This window comes from Phyllopteryx taeniolatus, chromosome 5, assembly GCF_024500385.1.
Source record: "Phyllopteryx taeniolatus isolate TA_2022b chromosome 5, UOR_Ptae_1.2, whole genome shotgun sequence".
Lineage (NCBI taxonomy): Eukaryota > Metazoa > Chordata > Actinopteri > Syngnathiformes > Syngnathidae > Phyllopteryx > Phyllopteryx taeniolatus.
In genome coordinates, this window is record NC_084506.1 from 8,228,130 (window position 1) to 8,246,840 (window position 18,711).

The following is an 18,711-nucleotide window of genomic DNA, read 5'->3' on the forward strand; positions in this document are numbered from 1 at the left end:
ACAAGAAAATACTACCAGGTGGACAGTGGGGCGTGAATTTTTCATAACAAACAGAGTTAATTTGGACAGAATAATAAAGATGAAACAAAATAGCTTCCATTTTTCTTTTCTGTTTCATGAACAGGATCTGACCGGTCTTGAGTGAGTTGAGCAAGTTGAACGATGCCTAGGTTCAGCAATATGATTACATAGCATAATTAGCTACAACGATGGACAGTTTCATTGAGACCACTTGGTCTTGAATTTAGCTAAGTCAGTGACAGGCAGACACACTGCAGATTTACTTGCACATTGGGTGAGGATTCCATCAGTGGAGAAAAAGTGCCATGAAACAACAGCCACCCCTCTAATACCATCAATCCATTTTCTGTACCGTTTATACTCATCCTCAAGGTTGCAGCAAGGTGAGCTGCAGCCTAGCCCAGCTGACTTTGGGCTATACCAAGAACTAGGCGCCAGCCAATCGCAGGGCACACATACAGTAGACAAACAACCATTCACACTCAGGGACAATTTAAAATCTTCAATTAACCTAAGAAACATGTTATTAGAATGTGGGAGGAAGGCTTGAGTCCAGATTTTAACCCACAACCACAACACAGTGAGGCTGATATGCTAACCACCCGTCCACCATTCTGCCCCCTACAATACATTGCAGTCGAAGTTGGAGAAAATCAGTGACTAAGGTGGATAATTTCACAGAATCCTTCAAATCTGAGATACTCCAAATTACTGTCAAGGAACACCTTCAAAATATTTATGGATGATGATTATTTGAATAGCGACAACGATAAAGATGTCAACTTTTGAATAGATTACATCAATGATTTAGACTGAGGAATAGAAAGGTAAGAACACAATTGTATGAAAATAAGACATTTCACTGAGAAGAATGTGCCTGTACCTTCACCAAGTGTCCTCTTCAGCAAATCATGTTTGGCCTGCAGTTTGGAGATGAGATTGCTGCCCTCCAGAAACTCACGGAATTTCTGTAGAGAATTTAGTGTAATTGCAAAGCTGCCTGCCACATCGCCCACTATGATATCGTTATTAAGACAGCCAAGGGCAAAGGACACAGAGACATTTTTAACTTTCTTCAGAGCATGTACATTTTCAGACTGGAACAATTAAGTAGAAGGCTTACATCAAGGGATTAGTCTGTGACACCTCCACCTTTGCCAGAAGAGGAGGAAGGATGGGCGAGCCATTCCAACATGTTTCGTCTACATCAGCTTGATTTAGCATCGATTTTTTTCCTTCTATTTATAAACATTTCTACCATATATTAAATTCACCATACAGAAATACAGCATTTACTGTGAAATACCAAAAATTATATAGATGGCTAATCAACCAAAGGTGCTCTATAATAGAGAGTCGTTCAAGAGTTTCCCTTTCTTTCTTAGTTCCACCTTTAGACTCACCATGAAGTAGAATTGCTCAGTCTCCTGCTGGTTGGCCCTCCTCTTCGCAATGCTCGGTTTGCTGAGGTATGTCTCTGACACAGTGGACCTGACCGACTCAGTTGATCTGCTGTGGTGGAAGCACTCCGAGACGTCATAATCCTCAATGGTCACCATGTCCTGAATGGTGGTGAGAGTGGCCTCTGATGTTTTTTTCACCTGGAGACAGATGAGATGACGAAAATGATGACAGGATTCGTAGCACTTTGTGTCATCACACCCCCTAAACCCCTCTCATGCTAGCCCATGACAATTGAAGAATAAGTCAAAGAAAAAGCAATCTTGTGACATGCACTCAAAGGGGCAAAAAGGGCGATAGAAGATTGTAGACTCAGGTGCAGGCTTTTCAGCAGCATTTCCATTACTGCTTGGTCCTTGTCAAAGCAACTCATAAATGTTGTTGTGCATACCTTTGCCCTCATTGCACAGTATTGTAACTTAAGGGAGACAAACATTTCAAATGTAAAAGAAAATGACAATATACCTGCCCAACTTATAAATTAATATTATAATAAACAACAGCAGTATGTCAGTAAATTATGAACAGTAAACACCTAGCAAAAGTTCTCAGATCTCAGTTCGCAGCTTTCAAAAGACATTGTAGTAAATATGCAATCTGGTCATCAACGCTTATTGCTTTTATCTGGGGAAATAAACAACCTGACAAGGAAAATGTACTGTATGATAACTGTAGCTGGTGTATAAAGTATGGTGTGAGACAAGCACATAGAGTGAAATAATTTCTGTTTTCCTTTGTCAAGACTCAAGAGATTCACAAAATCATATGTATTACTTAACCTAAAAGGAAGATTAATCACGCTGAATGATTGAACAGTATCCTTGAGAAACACTCACATGAATGAGAGGCATGTATCAGACTTTAAACCTCCCTCAGTGGGAATGAAAGCCAGCATCTTCTTTTAGAACATAAATCCACAACTAACACAAAGTAAAATCAGCAATGTTTGTCATCATTTCACAGCAGTCAAAGAGCAAAGGAAACAGCTGCACTTGTGTCAAGCACTGCCCTGAAGCATTTCCCGACCGGAAGAAGACAGCTCACTACGTTTGACAGTTCATGCTTGGAGGTCGTCAAAATGCTTTTAACGTTCATTTTTCAAAGATGTCTCTTGCACACGGTGCCAGGGTAGCGAGGCCATCTGGTAATAATAACACAAGACAGCAGTGTCCTTCTATTTGGACCCACTAGGACATCCATTTAAACCATAGACAAGGACAAGGCTTGTCATCATAGCCTCTCCCTCGAACTAATGCAGTAAATAGGTATGTTGAATGTTTAATGATTAGATTAATGCTTTTTTTCCCCGGTTGACAATCAGGTATGTTAGTTCTTCTGGAGAGATGACTTCATACATGATCATTCATCAAAAGTCCTCTGCACAAAATATTTCACTATAGAAAAAAAACATATACCCTCACCTCAGTTAGTCTTTGTGGAGTATTCAGAAAAGTGCACATACAGACCCTTTCCAAAAAAAATTTATATCATGGAAAAGTTTCTTTATTTTCGTAATTCCATTCAAAAAGTTAAACTTCCATAGATTATAGATTCAGGGCCCACAATTAAAACACTTTCAAGTACCATAATTTCTCGTGTATAATGCACACACACGTATAATACGCACCCCCAAAATTGAGCTCAAAATTCTGTAAAACCCTTCTACCTATGTATAATGCATATTTACAATGCCTGATTTTGCTTCTACCCATATGATCAAAACATGAAGTATTATCTGTATTTTGTTAGTTTTTTCAAATAATTATTCTGAAGTTAAGCACTTTTTTTGAACATGTAATACTTTTTTTCTTATTTACCTGTTCTTATTTTGAAATTCACAGTCCTACTTTTATTTAGTAAAAGAGAAAACACACAGTTGTGCTCGTATGTTTGATTACCCAGGCAGAATTTGGAAAATGGGTACAATTCTTTAAAGAAAACAGGAACACTTCAGAAAACCAATGTCAGTAAATACAGTTTGGCGCTACATCCGTAAGTGCAACTTGAAACTACTATGCAAAGCAAAAGCCATTTATCAACAACACCCAGAAACGCCGCCGGCTTCTCTGGGCCCGAGCTCATCTAAGATGGACTGATGCAAAGTGGAAAAGTGTTCTGTGGTCTGACGAGTCCACATTTCAAATTGTTTTTGGAAATTGTGGACGTCATGACCTCCGAGCCAAAGAGGAAAAGAACCATCCGGACTGTTATGGACGCAAAGTTCAAAAGCCAGGATCTGTGATGGTATGGGGCTGTGTTAGTGCCAATGGCATGGGTAACTTACACATCTGTGAAGGCACCATTAATGCTGAAAGGTACATACAGGTTTTGGAGAAACATATGCTGCCATCCAAGCAAAGTCTTTTTCATGGACGCCCCTGCTTATTTCAGCAAGACAATGCCAAACCACATTCTGCACGTGTTACAACAGTGTGGATTTGTAGTAAAAGAGTGCGTGAACTATGGAAATAAATAAACTTTTCCATGATATTGTAATTTTTTGGAAAGGGTCTGTGTGTGGATAGGGGAAAGAAACTGAGAAAAAGGCAGAGGCAAGACAGGAAGCAGGTCAGATGTGTGAGAGCAGTCTGGTGGATGTGACTGCAATCTTTGAAACCACAGGAGTCTTCTTTGAAGGTATTTTACATGTAATGTTACAAAAGGAATTCCCAATGTACAGTATAATGGATGCTTACAATTGGTACTGTTTTACCTCTTCGTTTTCAATCTTCAGAGTAGACAGGCGAGACTGCAGCTGCTGGAACCTCAGTATTAGCTCTCCATTCACTGGCGGCTGCACTGAGATCTGACAAACCTAAAAGAAAAATAAATACTTTTTAAAAATAATAGATTTAATAAAGTCACTGATGACATTCACCTGACTTTGGTACAGGCAGCATGGGTTCAGTTCCACTCAGTGATGGTGTGAATGGGAATGGTTGTGTCTATATGTGCCTTGCGACTGACCGGCGGCCAGTTCAGGGTGTCGTCTGTCTTTCGCCTGTAGTTAGCTGGGGCAGGCTCCAGCACCCCATGACCCTGACCAGGATAAGCGGTGTTGCGAATGGATGGATAAGACATTTAAGCCTATTCAATTTGTTTCCCCCATTGCTAATCACAGTTGCCTCTGGTAGTGCAATTAAAAGCAAACATTTATCAATGAAACTATTGAACTGGTGAATATATCCAAGAAGTAGTACCTTTTCAATTAAAATGTGATGGTTCGCAGTGGTCGGTTCGGTAATGTGCTCTCCAGTATTGTCCCTGTTTTTGTCTTTTTCGTTCATCTTTGGAGACCACGCGTTTTACAGTAGGGAAGACTTGCTAAACATTAGTTAGTCGACACCGAACCGTCACCAACTTTTACAAATCAAGTTTTTTCTCAGTTACTTCCCAACGGCTGCGCTCTATGGCACATGGAGGAGGCGAAGACGGCGCCACAGAGGGAAGCGTGCAGGAGTGCAAGTTAAGCTCTGACCCAGAGGATTTCGAATGCCACTTCTGTCGAGTCACCTCGCAAATCTACGCTCTCTACCCGACAAAACGGACAACCATCATCTCCTCACAGAGACCAGTAAAGACTGGATTTTCTGCTGCCCTCTGGTTCATGGAGACTTGGCTCTGTGAACGCATCATCGACAGCGGCGTACTGCTGCCCAGCTTCTGACTTCACCGAACGGACTGCAACACGCTATCAGGGGTAAACAAAAGTTGGTGGAATGTGCTAAAAATGGTGTACGAAAAATGGTGTACTGATGTCACGGACCTCAGCACACACTGCAGCCTGGACTTGGAGTCGCTGTTTTTGAACTAAGTTATTCTACTCGCCGTGCGAGTCTGCTTCATTCAGTTTACTTGCTGTGTTTACATCCGCCCCAGGCGAAGTAACCAAACTTCAAATAAAGCACTCAGATTCACCACTCGTTATTCTTGGGGACTTTAACAAAGCCAAACTCAAACACGAACTCCCTAAATACAAGCAGCACATTGACTGTTCCACGAGGGAAAACTACATTCTAGACCACTGCTATTCCACGCTGAAGGACTCATACCGTGCTATTCCCTTTGCACCTTTGGGCTAGTCTGGACACTGTAATTAGCTTAATAGCAACATACAGACACAAACTTAAATGTGTGTAGCCTGTGGTAAAAACTGTGAAGAAGTGTACCAATGAACCAAACATGGAATTTCAAGATTGTTTAGACTGCACAGATTGGGCTGTGGGGCCTGCTGTGGGGTTTTCTCCAGGTTGGGGGTGTCGCTACAGCTGGTATTGGCTAGGACGACACAGGGTGGAGTTTCCTCCGCATTTTTTGGCCATTTCCGGTAGCCGTTTTTACTTTCCTGTCCGTAACAAGGAACAAAGCAACAACAATGGCGACCGTGGAACAGTGTCTGCTTGAATAAATTGACCTAGATGACTAGATGATATGTTTAATTATGCTGCAAAATCGATCAAGGTGGCGACATAGGTGGTATGTGGAACCAAGAGGAACAGTGAGTACGTCATCACAGCATGTGACTAAAACGGACCAATCACGAGAGATGATCTCCGCGGCATTCTACGTGCAGCAACAATTTTTGCTGTGTGTGCGTCAAGTGACGCAGAGGGGCCGCGCGGGCCAATGCGTCGGTCACGTGATGCAATGCGGGCGTTGTCGGATGTGCGGGAGTATAAAGAGGCCTTTAACCTGGGTCTTGGGTTGGGGCGGTTTGGCTGTTAAGCAGCAGAGCCTGACAACCCTGCTCCCACTCAGGGGGGCACTGATACACAGGGTAGGGCCAATGACTGCCAGTCAGGGACCTGGAAGTCATAGTAACAGGGACGAGGTGGATTTTCACTAGCCTCATCGCGATGCTCCTGAGGCCGGGCGCCCTGGGCTGGATGGCTGCTTGGTGTTGGTGCTCCCCTTTCATGCCCCGTGACTGCTCCCTGGGTTCCTACCAGTTATCGTTCCCTTGTCGGGTGCCCCTATCCGCCCTCCTTTCCCTCAAACAAGGGACACTGTCTCGCCCTCGGGCTGGGCGGGAACTGGCTGCGGGAACTGGGGGGGTGTCGGCGGGCCACGTGGAGGGCTGGTTGTTGGCTGGGGGGGATGGCATTGGGTCTTTGCGGCCTCCTGCGGGTGGCCGGTTGTTGGGTTCCCTCGGTGTGTGTCCCGTCTACCGGGCTGGTCTCGAGTGGACTCCTGGACCCAACCCAGCCTCTCAGTTGATCGGGTGGGATCCTCAGCCTCCGCGGGGCAGGCAAAGCAATTACAGGACACTTGTGTCAGTCATTGTGCATGCGAAACGGTGTCAATTCACTTGCATGTGTCCGCAGGCACACACCCCTGGGACTTTTTCAATGGGTGTGTGTACTCACTTATTGCGACAAATAACCCATGAATATGCGAATTGCTTGGGTATCCCCTCACTCACACTCTGGTCCTATAGACGTTTAGAATTTACATAGCCACGCCCACCACACTTCAGTTGTGCAGCCGGCTTCACTACCCTTATCCTGCATGCTTCCTCTCCTGTCCTTGTCCGGTCTTATCTTGTCCTGTCCTTCCCTCACAAAGTGTAGCACTACTGCCCCATACAACACTTATATCTAATGCATCCATTGTTCTAGATATATAATTATTTACTTTCCTCATCTAGTTTACAGTTAGTGTTTTTTCTTCTGTTGTCTTCTTTTCTCACTCCCCTCTAGAAACCTTCTTCTGTTCAACTAATCGACTCTGATTCTCAATAAATATCCATCCATTATCTGAGCCGCTTATCCTCACAAGGGTCGCGGGAGCGCTGGAGCCTATCCCAGCTATCATCGAGCAGGAGGTGGGGTACACCCTGAACTGGTTGCCAGCCAATCGCAGGGCACATATAAACAAACAACCATTTGCACTCACATTCACACCTACGGGCAATTTAGAGTCTTCAATTAATCTACCATGCATGTTTTTGCGATGTGGGAGGAAATTGGAGTGCCTGGAGAAAACCCACGCAGGCACGGGGAGAACATACAAACTCCACGCAGGCGGGGCCGGGGCTTGAATCCCGGACCTCAGAACTATGAGGCAGACACTCTAACCAGTCGGCCACCGTGCCGGATCTGGAAATTATTTTCTCAAATTGTTCTCGGCAAAGTTGCCTTGAATCATGACCATTATTTTCAAAATGAAACCTTCCTTAACATATTGTTACTGCATTCCCTGTTTACAATGCTTTTAATCAAACTTACCTCATCTCCCATGTGAGCCTGAAACTCAAATTTTGCAGGCGGACAGAAGGCCGTGGGGAACATCTCCATAAACCTTTGTCTGTCGCTTCTCGGATCCAGACTGTCAACTGCATTTTCAATTATGTCAAGACCTTCATGGCGAGATGTCTCCAGGTTGTATTCAGCTGACAGGTAAGTCCGCAAGGCTCGATTCAAACTGGCATGGTATCCCAAATCACAGCACTAGACGAAATGATAAACTGGAGGTAATTTATGGACACAACTACTGTAAAAAAAAAAAAAACTGGTTTGCCCCTCTAAAGAACAACATTATGGTCAGGATATAACATATTTGAAATTGTCTATAATTAGAAAGATGGCCAAAGTTTGTGTTCCAAACACACCAAAAACAAAAATTCATTATTTTACACCATAAGTCTCCATTAATAAAGAAATGTCCATGAGTCTACAAATACTGCTCATGCAGGCAGCTTTGCACATAAATTGTCAAACACAAATCCTGGAGAGATCTGAAGGCTTGTGAGCGAGGCGAAGTGAAGGCTAATTTCACCACACAGCATGCTGCGGAATAGTGATTACACTTCAGTCACCTCCTTCAGTCCTGTCTGGAATACAAATCGCAACTGCATGATAAAAATCTATCCTTTGCTCAATCCCGTTAAAGGGCAACAATATTACTTGTAGATATCTCTACAATAAATGGAGCAATATAGTGTAAAGCAATGGTAACTAATGCTTATCTGCAGGATTTCATAAAGTCACTCGAAGCAATCTGCTGGCAAGTCAAGAGTGAAATGCTGTTGAACCACAGATTAATTTTTTTAGAGAGAGAGAGAGGAAAGATTATCTGCAATTACCAACATTGGCTCCCTCACTGGTTTAATGCTTACGTGTTCTACAGCAAATCTCTTCTAATGGTGTGTAAAACAATCCTTAAGTGCAACACCTTAAAATCTGACACTCAAGCCAGTGTCAGCTACAACATAACACAGATGTTGACAAAAGCATGTATTAATACTTACGTCAATTAGGTCTGACAAGTCATGGATGTAGTACTTGAAAACAGACGAGTTGGTGGCTTCCAGTGTCAGGAGGTACTCATTTCGTGCTTTGATCGACTTCATTTTGTTCTCAGAGTACTTGGCTTGACGCTAATGGACAATTGGAAGCAAAAACGAGACACTGTGAACAGCTGAGCTTGTGAGGTGTAGTGAGTAATCCAATGATTCAAGAATTGGCTTTTTGATTGTGATTGTGCTTTTATATCCCTGCATACCCCACAGAGAATGTCTGGCAAACATCAACTTATAAAAAGCAGATGTGAGTCAAAAATACAAAGGAACAAAAAAGAAAATTGGTATTAGATCTCTTGAACCATTAGTCTTCAGCCTACACTTCCTCTCAAGGAGACAGGCGAAAGGCTGTTAGTCATCATGCAATGACAAATGCACTCTGATGCACGTACTTCCATGTCATTTATAGTTCAATACTCTCTACTGCAAAATTCCAGTAAGACTAAAAAATAACCCTTTCCAATGGACATTTAATCTTTTGTATCAAAATGTGCCAGAACTTAAAGAGGAACTAAACCCAAGGGGTCAAAACTTTGTTGTATTTTAAATATGCAAATCTTCTTTATCGGTGGCTGTTTACTTACTCTACATCGATGAAGTATTTACTCTAAAAAAAGATGTTAAAAATGTCACCTCTGCCTTTGTGTACTCACTTATGGAGCCGCCATTTTTAGGTCTTTCCACTCTCGCAAGTGCAAATTTGCAAGAATGTGACATGTTCGCTAGGTCCTGCCCACTTTATTTAACTAAGAAAACCATAGAGTTCGTAAATAGCCAGCAATGACAAGCTACATATTGAATTTCATTACATGTACAAAAGCTACATAGTAAACCATCATAAATGCCATCATCGATATGTATTTACTCAGTTGTGATCTGACCTGGATTCCTTTTTGCAGATCTCTTTCACATCAACAAGTTGATGTACATTGATTTTATTCTTCGCTATGCTGCCTCTGATGACTGCTGCATTTTTTCCATCTCAGCAATCGTGTACACAGGATAGAATGAGAAATTCATTGCTCTTTGCAAACTGTCTGCAAACTCAGTTAAATGTGCTGTGCTAGCCGGCAGCTCGCAACTGTAGCTTCAACGTCACTTCTGGTCTGCAGCTGATAATGATTTTGCCCAACAAGGCTCCCCCCCCTTACGTTGAATAATTATTCTGTTTAATTCCTATTCCACAAACGCAATATTAATCAGAGTGCTGTGTAGTGCTAGCACATACAATGTATTATTGCGTTAAAGCAAATTGAGGTTCAGGTCTCCTTTAAACAGAACCTCCACAAATAAGCCTTACTGATTGAGAAATGTGACCCTATGCTGTAATAATGTACCTTCTCCTTCATTTTCTCAATCTTCTTCACAGAGTTGCGCTTCTGGTATTTGTCCTCCATGCGGATGCTGAAAACTGGATCTCCCCTACCAATCTGCTTCTCCTCTTGCTTCTCAGCCTCCTTCAGTTTGCTCTCTGCACTAATGCTCTCTGAGTGATACATGTGGTACGTCTTCATCACCTGGAGTAAGAAAAGGAAGGTTGCAAAGAAAAACTGTTAATGGAACCGATGTCTCAATCAAGTCTCACGTTAGGAGTCTAATAATTCATTAAACTGTATTTATGACAACATGTTTGTACATAAAACTATACTACAAGTCACTTCATTCACCCTCATGACATGGCAGTTAGTTCAACAGGTTCATACCCACAACAACCACATGCATTGTTGCTTTACTGTATGTAGTACGGTACAGCGAGGACGCACACAGAGGTACTACCCTCTGGTTTGGAAGGGAAGGTATTAAAGAGAAGCTTTAAGTGCAGGGGAATGAAATGCATCATGTTACTAATGAACTGTTGATTACTATTAGATTAAACTGGATTGAATCATCAGCCTCAGGAAATTGTTTCAGCTTGTGTAATACTAACACTCACTCAATATAGAGTATGGATCCATTATACACGGACTTAATCAATAAAAGTACAATTCGTATCTAGTATGAACAATTAATTCCATATACAGTATACAGTACAGACAAGAGCTACACATACAAAGTTGGGTGAAAGGGCTTTTGTTTACTCTGCTCCTAATGCATGGAACATATTACAGAAAAACTGAATATACAGTACATACATATAGTAGTCGCCAGCCAATCGCAGGGCACATATAGACAACCATTGGTACTCACAATCACACCTACGGGCAATTTCGAGTCTTCAATCTGCCTACCATTTTTGGATTGTTGGAGAAAACTGGAGTACCCGTAGAAAACCCATGCAGACACGGGGAGAACATGCAAACTCCGCACAGAAGAGGCCGGATTTGAACCCTCGTGTGAGGCAGATGTGCTCACCGGTGTGTGCGTGTGCGCACGCGCATAATCTAAAATTTGAGAAATAGTGGGGGCTCGAACAATGACCTGCAATATAACGAAGCTAGAACACTGTGCAAAAAGTGTGCATAAAACATTCCCCCCGACCTACTTCCCATAATCAGAATCAGAATCAGAATCAGAATCAGAATCATCTTTATTTGCCAAGTATGTCCAAAACACACAAGGAATTTGTCTCCGGTAGTTGGAGCCGCTCTAGTACAACAGACAGTCAATTTACAGAACACTTTGGAGACATAAAGACATTGACAAAAAAACAACAACAAACAACAATTGTGCAAAAAGATGCAGAGTCCTCAGTTCGAATGGCTAATATCGCAATAGTCCAGTAAGTACAGTATAAGGGGCGCGTCAACCAAAAACATCTGTCATTGCTACGCTGAGCTACAGCATGAGAGTGAACTGAGCATTGGACACGGTCCTTCCTTGGAGGTGGTGGCCTTTAGCCTCTGGATCATAGTGATGGACCCATGTTTGATGATGAGCAATGATAGTAGTAAACCCGTTATAAATAAACAGCATTACTAACAGTGTTAATTTGTTCAATAATTTAATTCATTACTTTTTCAATCATGATAATGTCGTTCCCGTTACTCCCATAAAACATGGACCATTACTTTAATTATTAGTCCATTGAACCTATTTTCATCAAACAAGCAAGTTCTCTAAATTGAGAGGCAGTTTTTTTCCCTGTTTTTCTCCGTGAGGGGGCATGAGACAACTGTATCAGTAATGATGGACAATAAAAGGTAGAGTTGGGCAGGTGTTTTTGACACACAAACAAAACCAAGCATAGTCGCGCACACGAGTCGACGCAAGTAGTGAGTGTAAGGACTGAGGATAAACGACAGGCCGGTTAAAATCTACAACTAAAGCAACCTTCTTTAACTAGGGGTATAGACTTTACTTTTCTGTAAATACAATTAAAATGAAATGTGTACTGTACATCAAATGCTCATTATGCCCCTGTGCTTCTCTACGTGATTGTCAAACAATTCCAGTCTGATAAAACATCTGTCAACAGCACATACTTCTACAAAATGAGTCGCCATTAATGTCAAAGAGGGCGAAAACAGTGCCACGCAATCAAAAGAAATGAAGATCGATTTTTCTGCTCCGCACATTTTGTCTCAGACCGAGCTTTACAAACTGGCAGCAATGTATGATGTGGAGGACATGCTGCCGTTGTCCACCGGTGAGTTGGACTCAAATCAAGCACCAGTTGCCAAAATGTTGGTCACACTAGGGCTACATATGCAATGTTAACAGACATTGTCGAAAGACCTGTATATACACACTCAATAAGGTGCAATAAATAGTAAAAGTTCATCACACAGCAACATTATAATAGTTGATCTTTTTATATTTGGGTATACTGTATACTGTTTCTGTTAGTATTTTATTGTATTAAGTGTCCATTTCATTTTAACAGGTGTCATCAACATGGTGCTCACGGGCATGTGGAACTAATTAATTTATGAAGGAGTAATTCAGTTACTAATTGAATTACTTTTTTTGTAGAAAATAATCGGTAATTATAAAAAATTACTTTTCAAAAAATTATCATTTGCCCAACCCTGCTCATGATTGATTGATGTGTTGAACGCATCCTCTTGATTTTCTTACCCTCATGAAATTGGGAGCACTTGGCTCACTATTGTTTCTGGAAAGGTGCGATCAACCAGGAAATCCATCGTTGAAGACAACTTCTGCAAGTGCAAATAGTCCTGGATGATTATTTCTACTAACCACACATTTTTTTGACTTCTTGGACTCGTCGCTGAATGGTTCGCCCAGAATGGGAGCCATTTCCAACGGTGGGCGACGCCATTTGAACAGATAAGATGGCATCCTCCCCTTAATTCTCTTTCAGGTCACCCAACTTATCTTTCCAGAAGCTGATGACCAGTCTGCATTCAACTGGCTCCATTACCACACCTTACTACAGATCCATCCATCTTTTATAAGGCTTATACTTCTTAAGGTTGCATGTATGCGGGAGCCTATCCATTCTGACTTCGGCAAGAGGCAGTGTACACCCTAGACTGGTGACAAGCCAAGCACATATAGACAAACAACCATTCACACTTATATTCACACCCAAGGACAATTTCGAGTCTTCAATTAACCAAACACACATTTTTGCAATGTGGTAGGAAACTGAAGTACGAAAAAAACCCACGCAGCACGGGTAGAACATGCAAACTCAACACAGCAAGGCCTGAGCCCAGATTCGAACCACCAATCTTAGAACTGTGAGGCAGAGGTGCTAACCACTCTACCGCCGAAGTATCATAATCCTTATTCTAAACACTGTATTACCATTTATTACATTTATTAGTGCGATTCAATAGTGTGCAATGCAATTTAAGCCTGATACATTAAAATAATAATGAACACTGTGACATCTATTGTATGTAACAGCGAGGACACAAGGACTGCTATGTCGACTTGGTCCATGAGGCATGTGACATAAGTGTCACTAACATATGTATAATGTGTATAATTTGACACTTGTTGCCAGAGTGTGAGAGAAGATAAACTTCTGAAAATTACAGCTCCAGAACCTATGCAAGCACTACACTTGCAAAAACCCTCAGCCTTAGCATAAATTCAAACTAACCCATCTTGTAATCTAAACATTTTTCTTCTCTCAAAATGAGTTATTTCTGGACAGAGGGAACCGCGCAGAGCCTGATGTGGAAGCCTTCGCCTTTGGTGGGGTTTGGCTCAACTCACACTAATTTAGGGATGGTTGACTGACCTTGTGGCGATGTACTCCTCATTTACTGGTCTGGAATCTGGCACCGCTGTGTTTAATCTGCTGCTTCTTTTAGATTGACATATTTAAAGACAAACCAGACCTGCTATTTCACTGGTGGGGACAGACATAGGGACTCTGGATTTCTGACGCAAGAGCTTACCCAAGTGTGCATGAATCAATGTTGTGTGTGCACATCTCTCCACAAGGGCTAAACCAGGTCAAATCCACAAGTGTGTTAAGAGTGACATACTGTACATTGACTTGAGAGTAGCACACTGTTGCGGTTAGACCACATGAACTGTTCTCATCCTTTATAGTGACCATTTTTCCCCCTTAAGTTTACCTAAATTCAGGTTACCACAATACTGAGAATATCATATTTATGAATTATTGTTTGTTCGTGATGGGATTTTTTATTATTTTTTTTAAAGTAACCATTTAATTTATCTTATTGTATTGTCTGTAGTAATAAAGTATATGTTATTAGTTGTATTTTGGAGGCATTACAGTATGCAGAATTTGTCAGCTGTTCTAATTGAGCCAGCACAGGGCAATGCACTGAAGGTACATTAGCTCAAAAAGGGGAAATTACTACTTACCGTGTATAGCTCATTAAGGACCTTCATTAAGTCTTCCTGGAGCTGGAATGCTATTTCCTTGCTCTGGAAAAGAAGGAAGAAAGAAAGAAAGAAAGAAAGGAAAAACAGTGAGAACAACACAACTAATTGCTTGCTCAACATTTTATCACAGGTGCCAACCTTTACAGAAATTGCTCCACTATTAAAACAAATAACTTCCAGCTCTACACATGGCAACATTTTCAAAAAATTTTCTATGGATGTGGGAGGAAACCGGAGTGCCCGGAGAAAACCCACGCAGGCACGGGGAGAACATGCAAACTCCACACAGGCGGGGCCGGGGATTGAACCCCGGTCCTCAGAACTATGAGGCAGATGCTCTAACCAGTTGTAAGTTATTATAGATACATATAAAAAAGCTTGAAAATGTTCGAAAGTTTTACATTTCAACCAAACTTACCACGCCAGTGTGCTTGGTGAGGGTGACATTGTTGACGTATAGTACTCATCATTGGCGAATCGCTTTCATGAGCCATGAGGAATTAGTGTGCTCCCTACTTCCAAATCCGTTGCCAAAGGGAAACGGCTTGACAAAAAAATTTTACTGTACCAAAAATAGCATGTTCCAGTCCCCAGAGACATTGTATTTCAAGGTCAAGGTGCTTTTATTGTCAATTCTTCAATAACACATACAGAGGATTGAAATTACGGTACTCGGGAGCCTGCGGCGCTACAAATAATAACATGAACATAAAGAGCTAAATAAAACCATGGTATATACAGTATAAAAAGTATTCATTGAATGTGCACTATCAAAGATCAGGTGATGTGTGCAACATAGTCAAGGTCAGAGAACCAACGCAAATACGACAAATTAGATGCTGCGATTGGCTGGCGACCAGTTCAGGGTGTACCCCGCCCCTCGCCCGAAGATAGCTGGGATAGGCTCCAGCACACCCATGACCCTAGTGAGGATAAGCAGTACAGAAACTGGATGGATGGCTAAATTAGCCCCAATGCTACTTAGGTGGCTGTGGCTGGTGCGACCCTGTGTGTGTGTGTGTGTGTGCGCGCGAGTGTGTGTGCATGTGTGTATTGATGTGTGTGTATGTATGTGTGTGTGTGTGCGAGCGTGAGTGTGTGTGTGTGTGTGTGTGTGTGTGCGCGCGCGCATGTGCATGTATGTGGCGCATCAGAGTTCAGGTGGGCAGAGGAAAGAAGAGGTAGAGGGGGCACAGCGGGCAGAGACATCAGATTCCTGACACCCTATTTTATATTCCTTAGAGTTAACACTGTCGCCATGCCGTTCTTGCTCTCTCTCTTTCTGCAGCGCACTCCATGGCACAATAGACAATAGATATAACTATCATGACATGGCCGCCACATCAATGCCCCACATGGCCGCCACGTAGGCACGGGAGGCACGTCTTTTAAAATTGAATCTGTTTTTTTTTTGTATATTTGTGTACGCCATTGGGCATCGAGAATCGACAATCGAGAATCAAGAACCAATTGGAACCGGGACTAACATTCCGGTTCTCCCGGAACGGATCAAATTTTAAAAATTCGGTTCCCAGTTTCGATGTCTACAGTCCGCCCAACCCGAAAAAGAAGTGGCAAAAAGGTGCAAGGTGGCTGTGGCCCACTTTGGCCCCACTCAAGAGATGCTCCATCCTGAGCATGGCTCTGCGCAGAACCGCACTTTTAAGCTGATTAAAATCTAACTCCATGCTGCTCAGCTCAGTCAAAATGGACAGCTGAAAAAAACAATCAGATGCACAAGCTTGACACTCTTTGCACATTCCTCACAACACTGCACACTGGCTCATCTCAATGAATACGCAGGAAAGTGGATTATATTCTTACATTGGCTGCCCAGCTGGTGTCCGAAATTAGAGAATCATGCTGGTAAAGCAGCCTATCTGCAACACCTTCCTAACCACCACCTGGATAGACAATTTCCTATTTCCTAATCTGAAAAGCCTGTAAACCTTGATAACCTAAACCCAAATTTGTAAAAGACAACCACACACATTTTTAAATTAAGAACGGTTATAGAAGAATTAGAATAAGTATGGGTGAATGGTTAGAAAACTGTTCATAGCTCATCTGTAATTAAAAAAATATATACTTTTAACTTTTTTTTTGTTACACTACATTTTTTAACCATAAAGATATGGGCCTTGACTAAAGGAAAAATCAATTTACAACTATCAGTTCAGTGAATAGAATATTTGCTATCTGTCAGCTCTAACAGTCATCAACTTGACTCCATTGAGAAGCCTTGGAAGTATTCCAAAGGTCAACGAAAGGCCTCAGCGTCACATGAGCTACAGTATAAGTGTTAGTGTGCAAGAGAGGTAAAGACTGGGAAGAAAGCCGCACTAAAATATGTTCCATATTTTCAGTAGTGCTTGAAGTGAGTATGGTATGTGGACAGTATGTGTGTATATACAGTAGATACTATATACTGTACATAAACAAGGAAATGAATGTTCATTTACTCATTTGACCATTGAAATGTTTTTTAAAAATGCTGAGTTAGGAGGATATTTATGGGGTGAAAGGATCCTTCAAATAGGCTAAGCCCTTTATTCTTACACTGTATCTGCATGGTTAATCCAAGTCAGAAATCTCGCAAAAAGGATAATCCAAGTTATTTTCTTTGAGATGGTAGTTGTATACCCCACACAGCCTGTGTATGTACTGTATTTGTGTGCTTGACACTAAATTTCAGCTTGATGCGACACAAACGATTACATACAGACATACCTAGACTATGACAGAGTTAGTTGAAGGATTTCAACAACATGTTTGAAGGTACAGTTTCTAACAAGCTCACAAGTCTTTGTCCTGTCCTGCAATTTGTCCTTTAAGAGCCAACTGAGTCACTATAGTACAAAGCAACTACATATGTACTAGACGGCTGCTCCTTGAGTCAAGGAGTAAACACTCTCTCTCTCGGGCGCCTTACTTAACAGCAGTGAGGAGATATTAAACACACGAGCCCTGCAGCAATGTGTTGTGTTACCACACTACAGAGGAACAGATTTTGCAGTAATTTTATTGTTCCGATGACTCTGAAAACTGTATGACTCTGGCTAAATTCTAAGATGTAAAATGACAGTTAAATGTCCTAAACCCATTATAAGGAAGCTAGAAAACACTGGTTGAGATCCGATCTGCCTGAAAATATACTGCTCCATATAGATTTTTAAGTGAAATATAAAGTTTCTATAGAACAAAATTATAGCAAACCGCAGTCATCAATGTACAGCAGTAAAAGAGACACCATTGCCAATGGAAAACGCCAAAAACTCCTGAACTCTCAACTGGTTAACACTGCTAGCTGTATTCACTGAATGTCACTTCTATAAATAAAAGAGGACAGCGTATAACAAGTCGCTACTTTAATGACCAATATAAAGTGAGCTGGCTAAAACGCAGACAGCAAATAGCAAACAGTCAACCCAGGGATTATGAGGAGGACAACGGTGGGCGACGCCATTTGAACAGATTATGAGGAAGAATCTAGGGTTTTCTAACACCCCCCGCCATCCCCCTTACACCAAAGCTACAAAAGTGCAAAACATTTGTGAAGTGCCACAGTTGTGGTTGTCTGCCAGGAGGATGAACTTGAAAGCAGTGACAGCGCTGGTGGCATTTTAGTGGTGATTTCTTTAATGCCATTGTGGAAATAAATTCTGTATATGCACCTTAACCCTAATCGGTTGTACCTTAAACCATGTACCATTACCGACTCCCTAAAAAGTGTGGAGGAAACCATCATGCAATATCCTACTATTTACTGTTTTACTAGAACAGCTGTGGAAAAGATCCTTTACTTGTGGTGTCTACATCTGCTCAGTCCTGTATACAAAATATTTGGTCATTTCAAAAGCCATCGTTGTTATACTGTAGGTGTTGAGATGGGAAGGGCAACAGCAGTAAAATCTGTAAAATGACTATGTCACATCTGCTGTCATTAAAAGATCAGTGACACTAAACACCAAAGGAAATGGGAGCAGTAGTTTCCTGTTTCTCTGTTGCGTACATGAATGAAAGGATTTTACCTCAACAGGGAGGCTAAAAATATTTATGGTTATGGCTTGCTAGAGCCAGACAGAAAGACGGAATGAGAGACAGACTGAAGAGATGGAAATAGTCACATAACCTAAGCTGACACAAAGGCATGC

The 18,711-nt window shown here is 41.8% G+C and overlaps 1 protein-coding gene across 7 annotated transcripts in view; it reads right to left on the minus strand.

The window, feature by feature from the left end:
- The window catches only part of srgap1a (SLIT-ROBO Rho GTPase activating protein 1a), a 79,685-nt gene that overhangs the window by 27,592 nt on the left and 33,382 nt on the right, over positions 1-18,711 (minus strand). For 6 of the 7 annotated variants that reach the window (XR_009788401.1, XM_061772384.1, XM_061772385.1 and 3 more), the window contains exons 4-10: positions 14,537-14,599; positions 10,120-10,299; positions 8,732-8,860; positions 7,710-7,931; positions 4,196-4,297; positions 1,425-1,622; positions 905-989 (exon numbers count right to left, since the gene is read on the minus strand). Coding sequence is in view for 6 of the 7 variants with exons in the window: in XM_061772384.1 (XP_061628368.1) it covers positions 905-989; positions 1,425-1,622; positions 4,196-4,297; positions 7,710-7,931; positions 8,732-8,860; positions 10,120-10,299; positions 14,537-14,599 (979 nt within the window). In the remaining variant the exon portion in view is untranslated. Of the gene's footprint in view, positions 1-904; positions 990-1,424; positions 1,623-4,195; positions 4,298-7,709; positions 7,932-8,731; positions 8,861-10,119; positions 10,300-12,799; positions 12,884-14,536; positions 14,600-18,711 lie in introns of those variants that run through there. The other variant, XM_061772388.1, reaches the window with a different exon arrangement.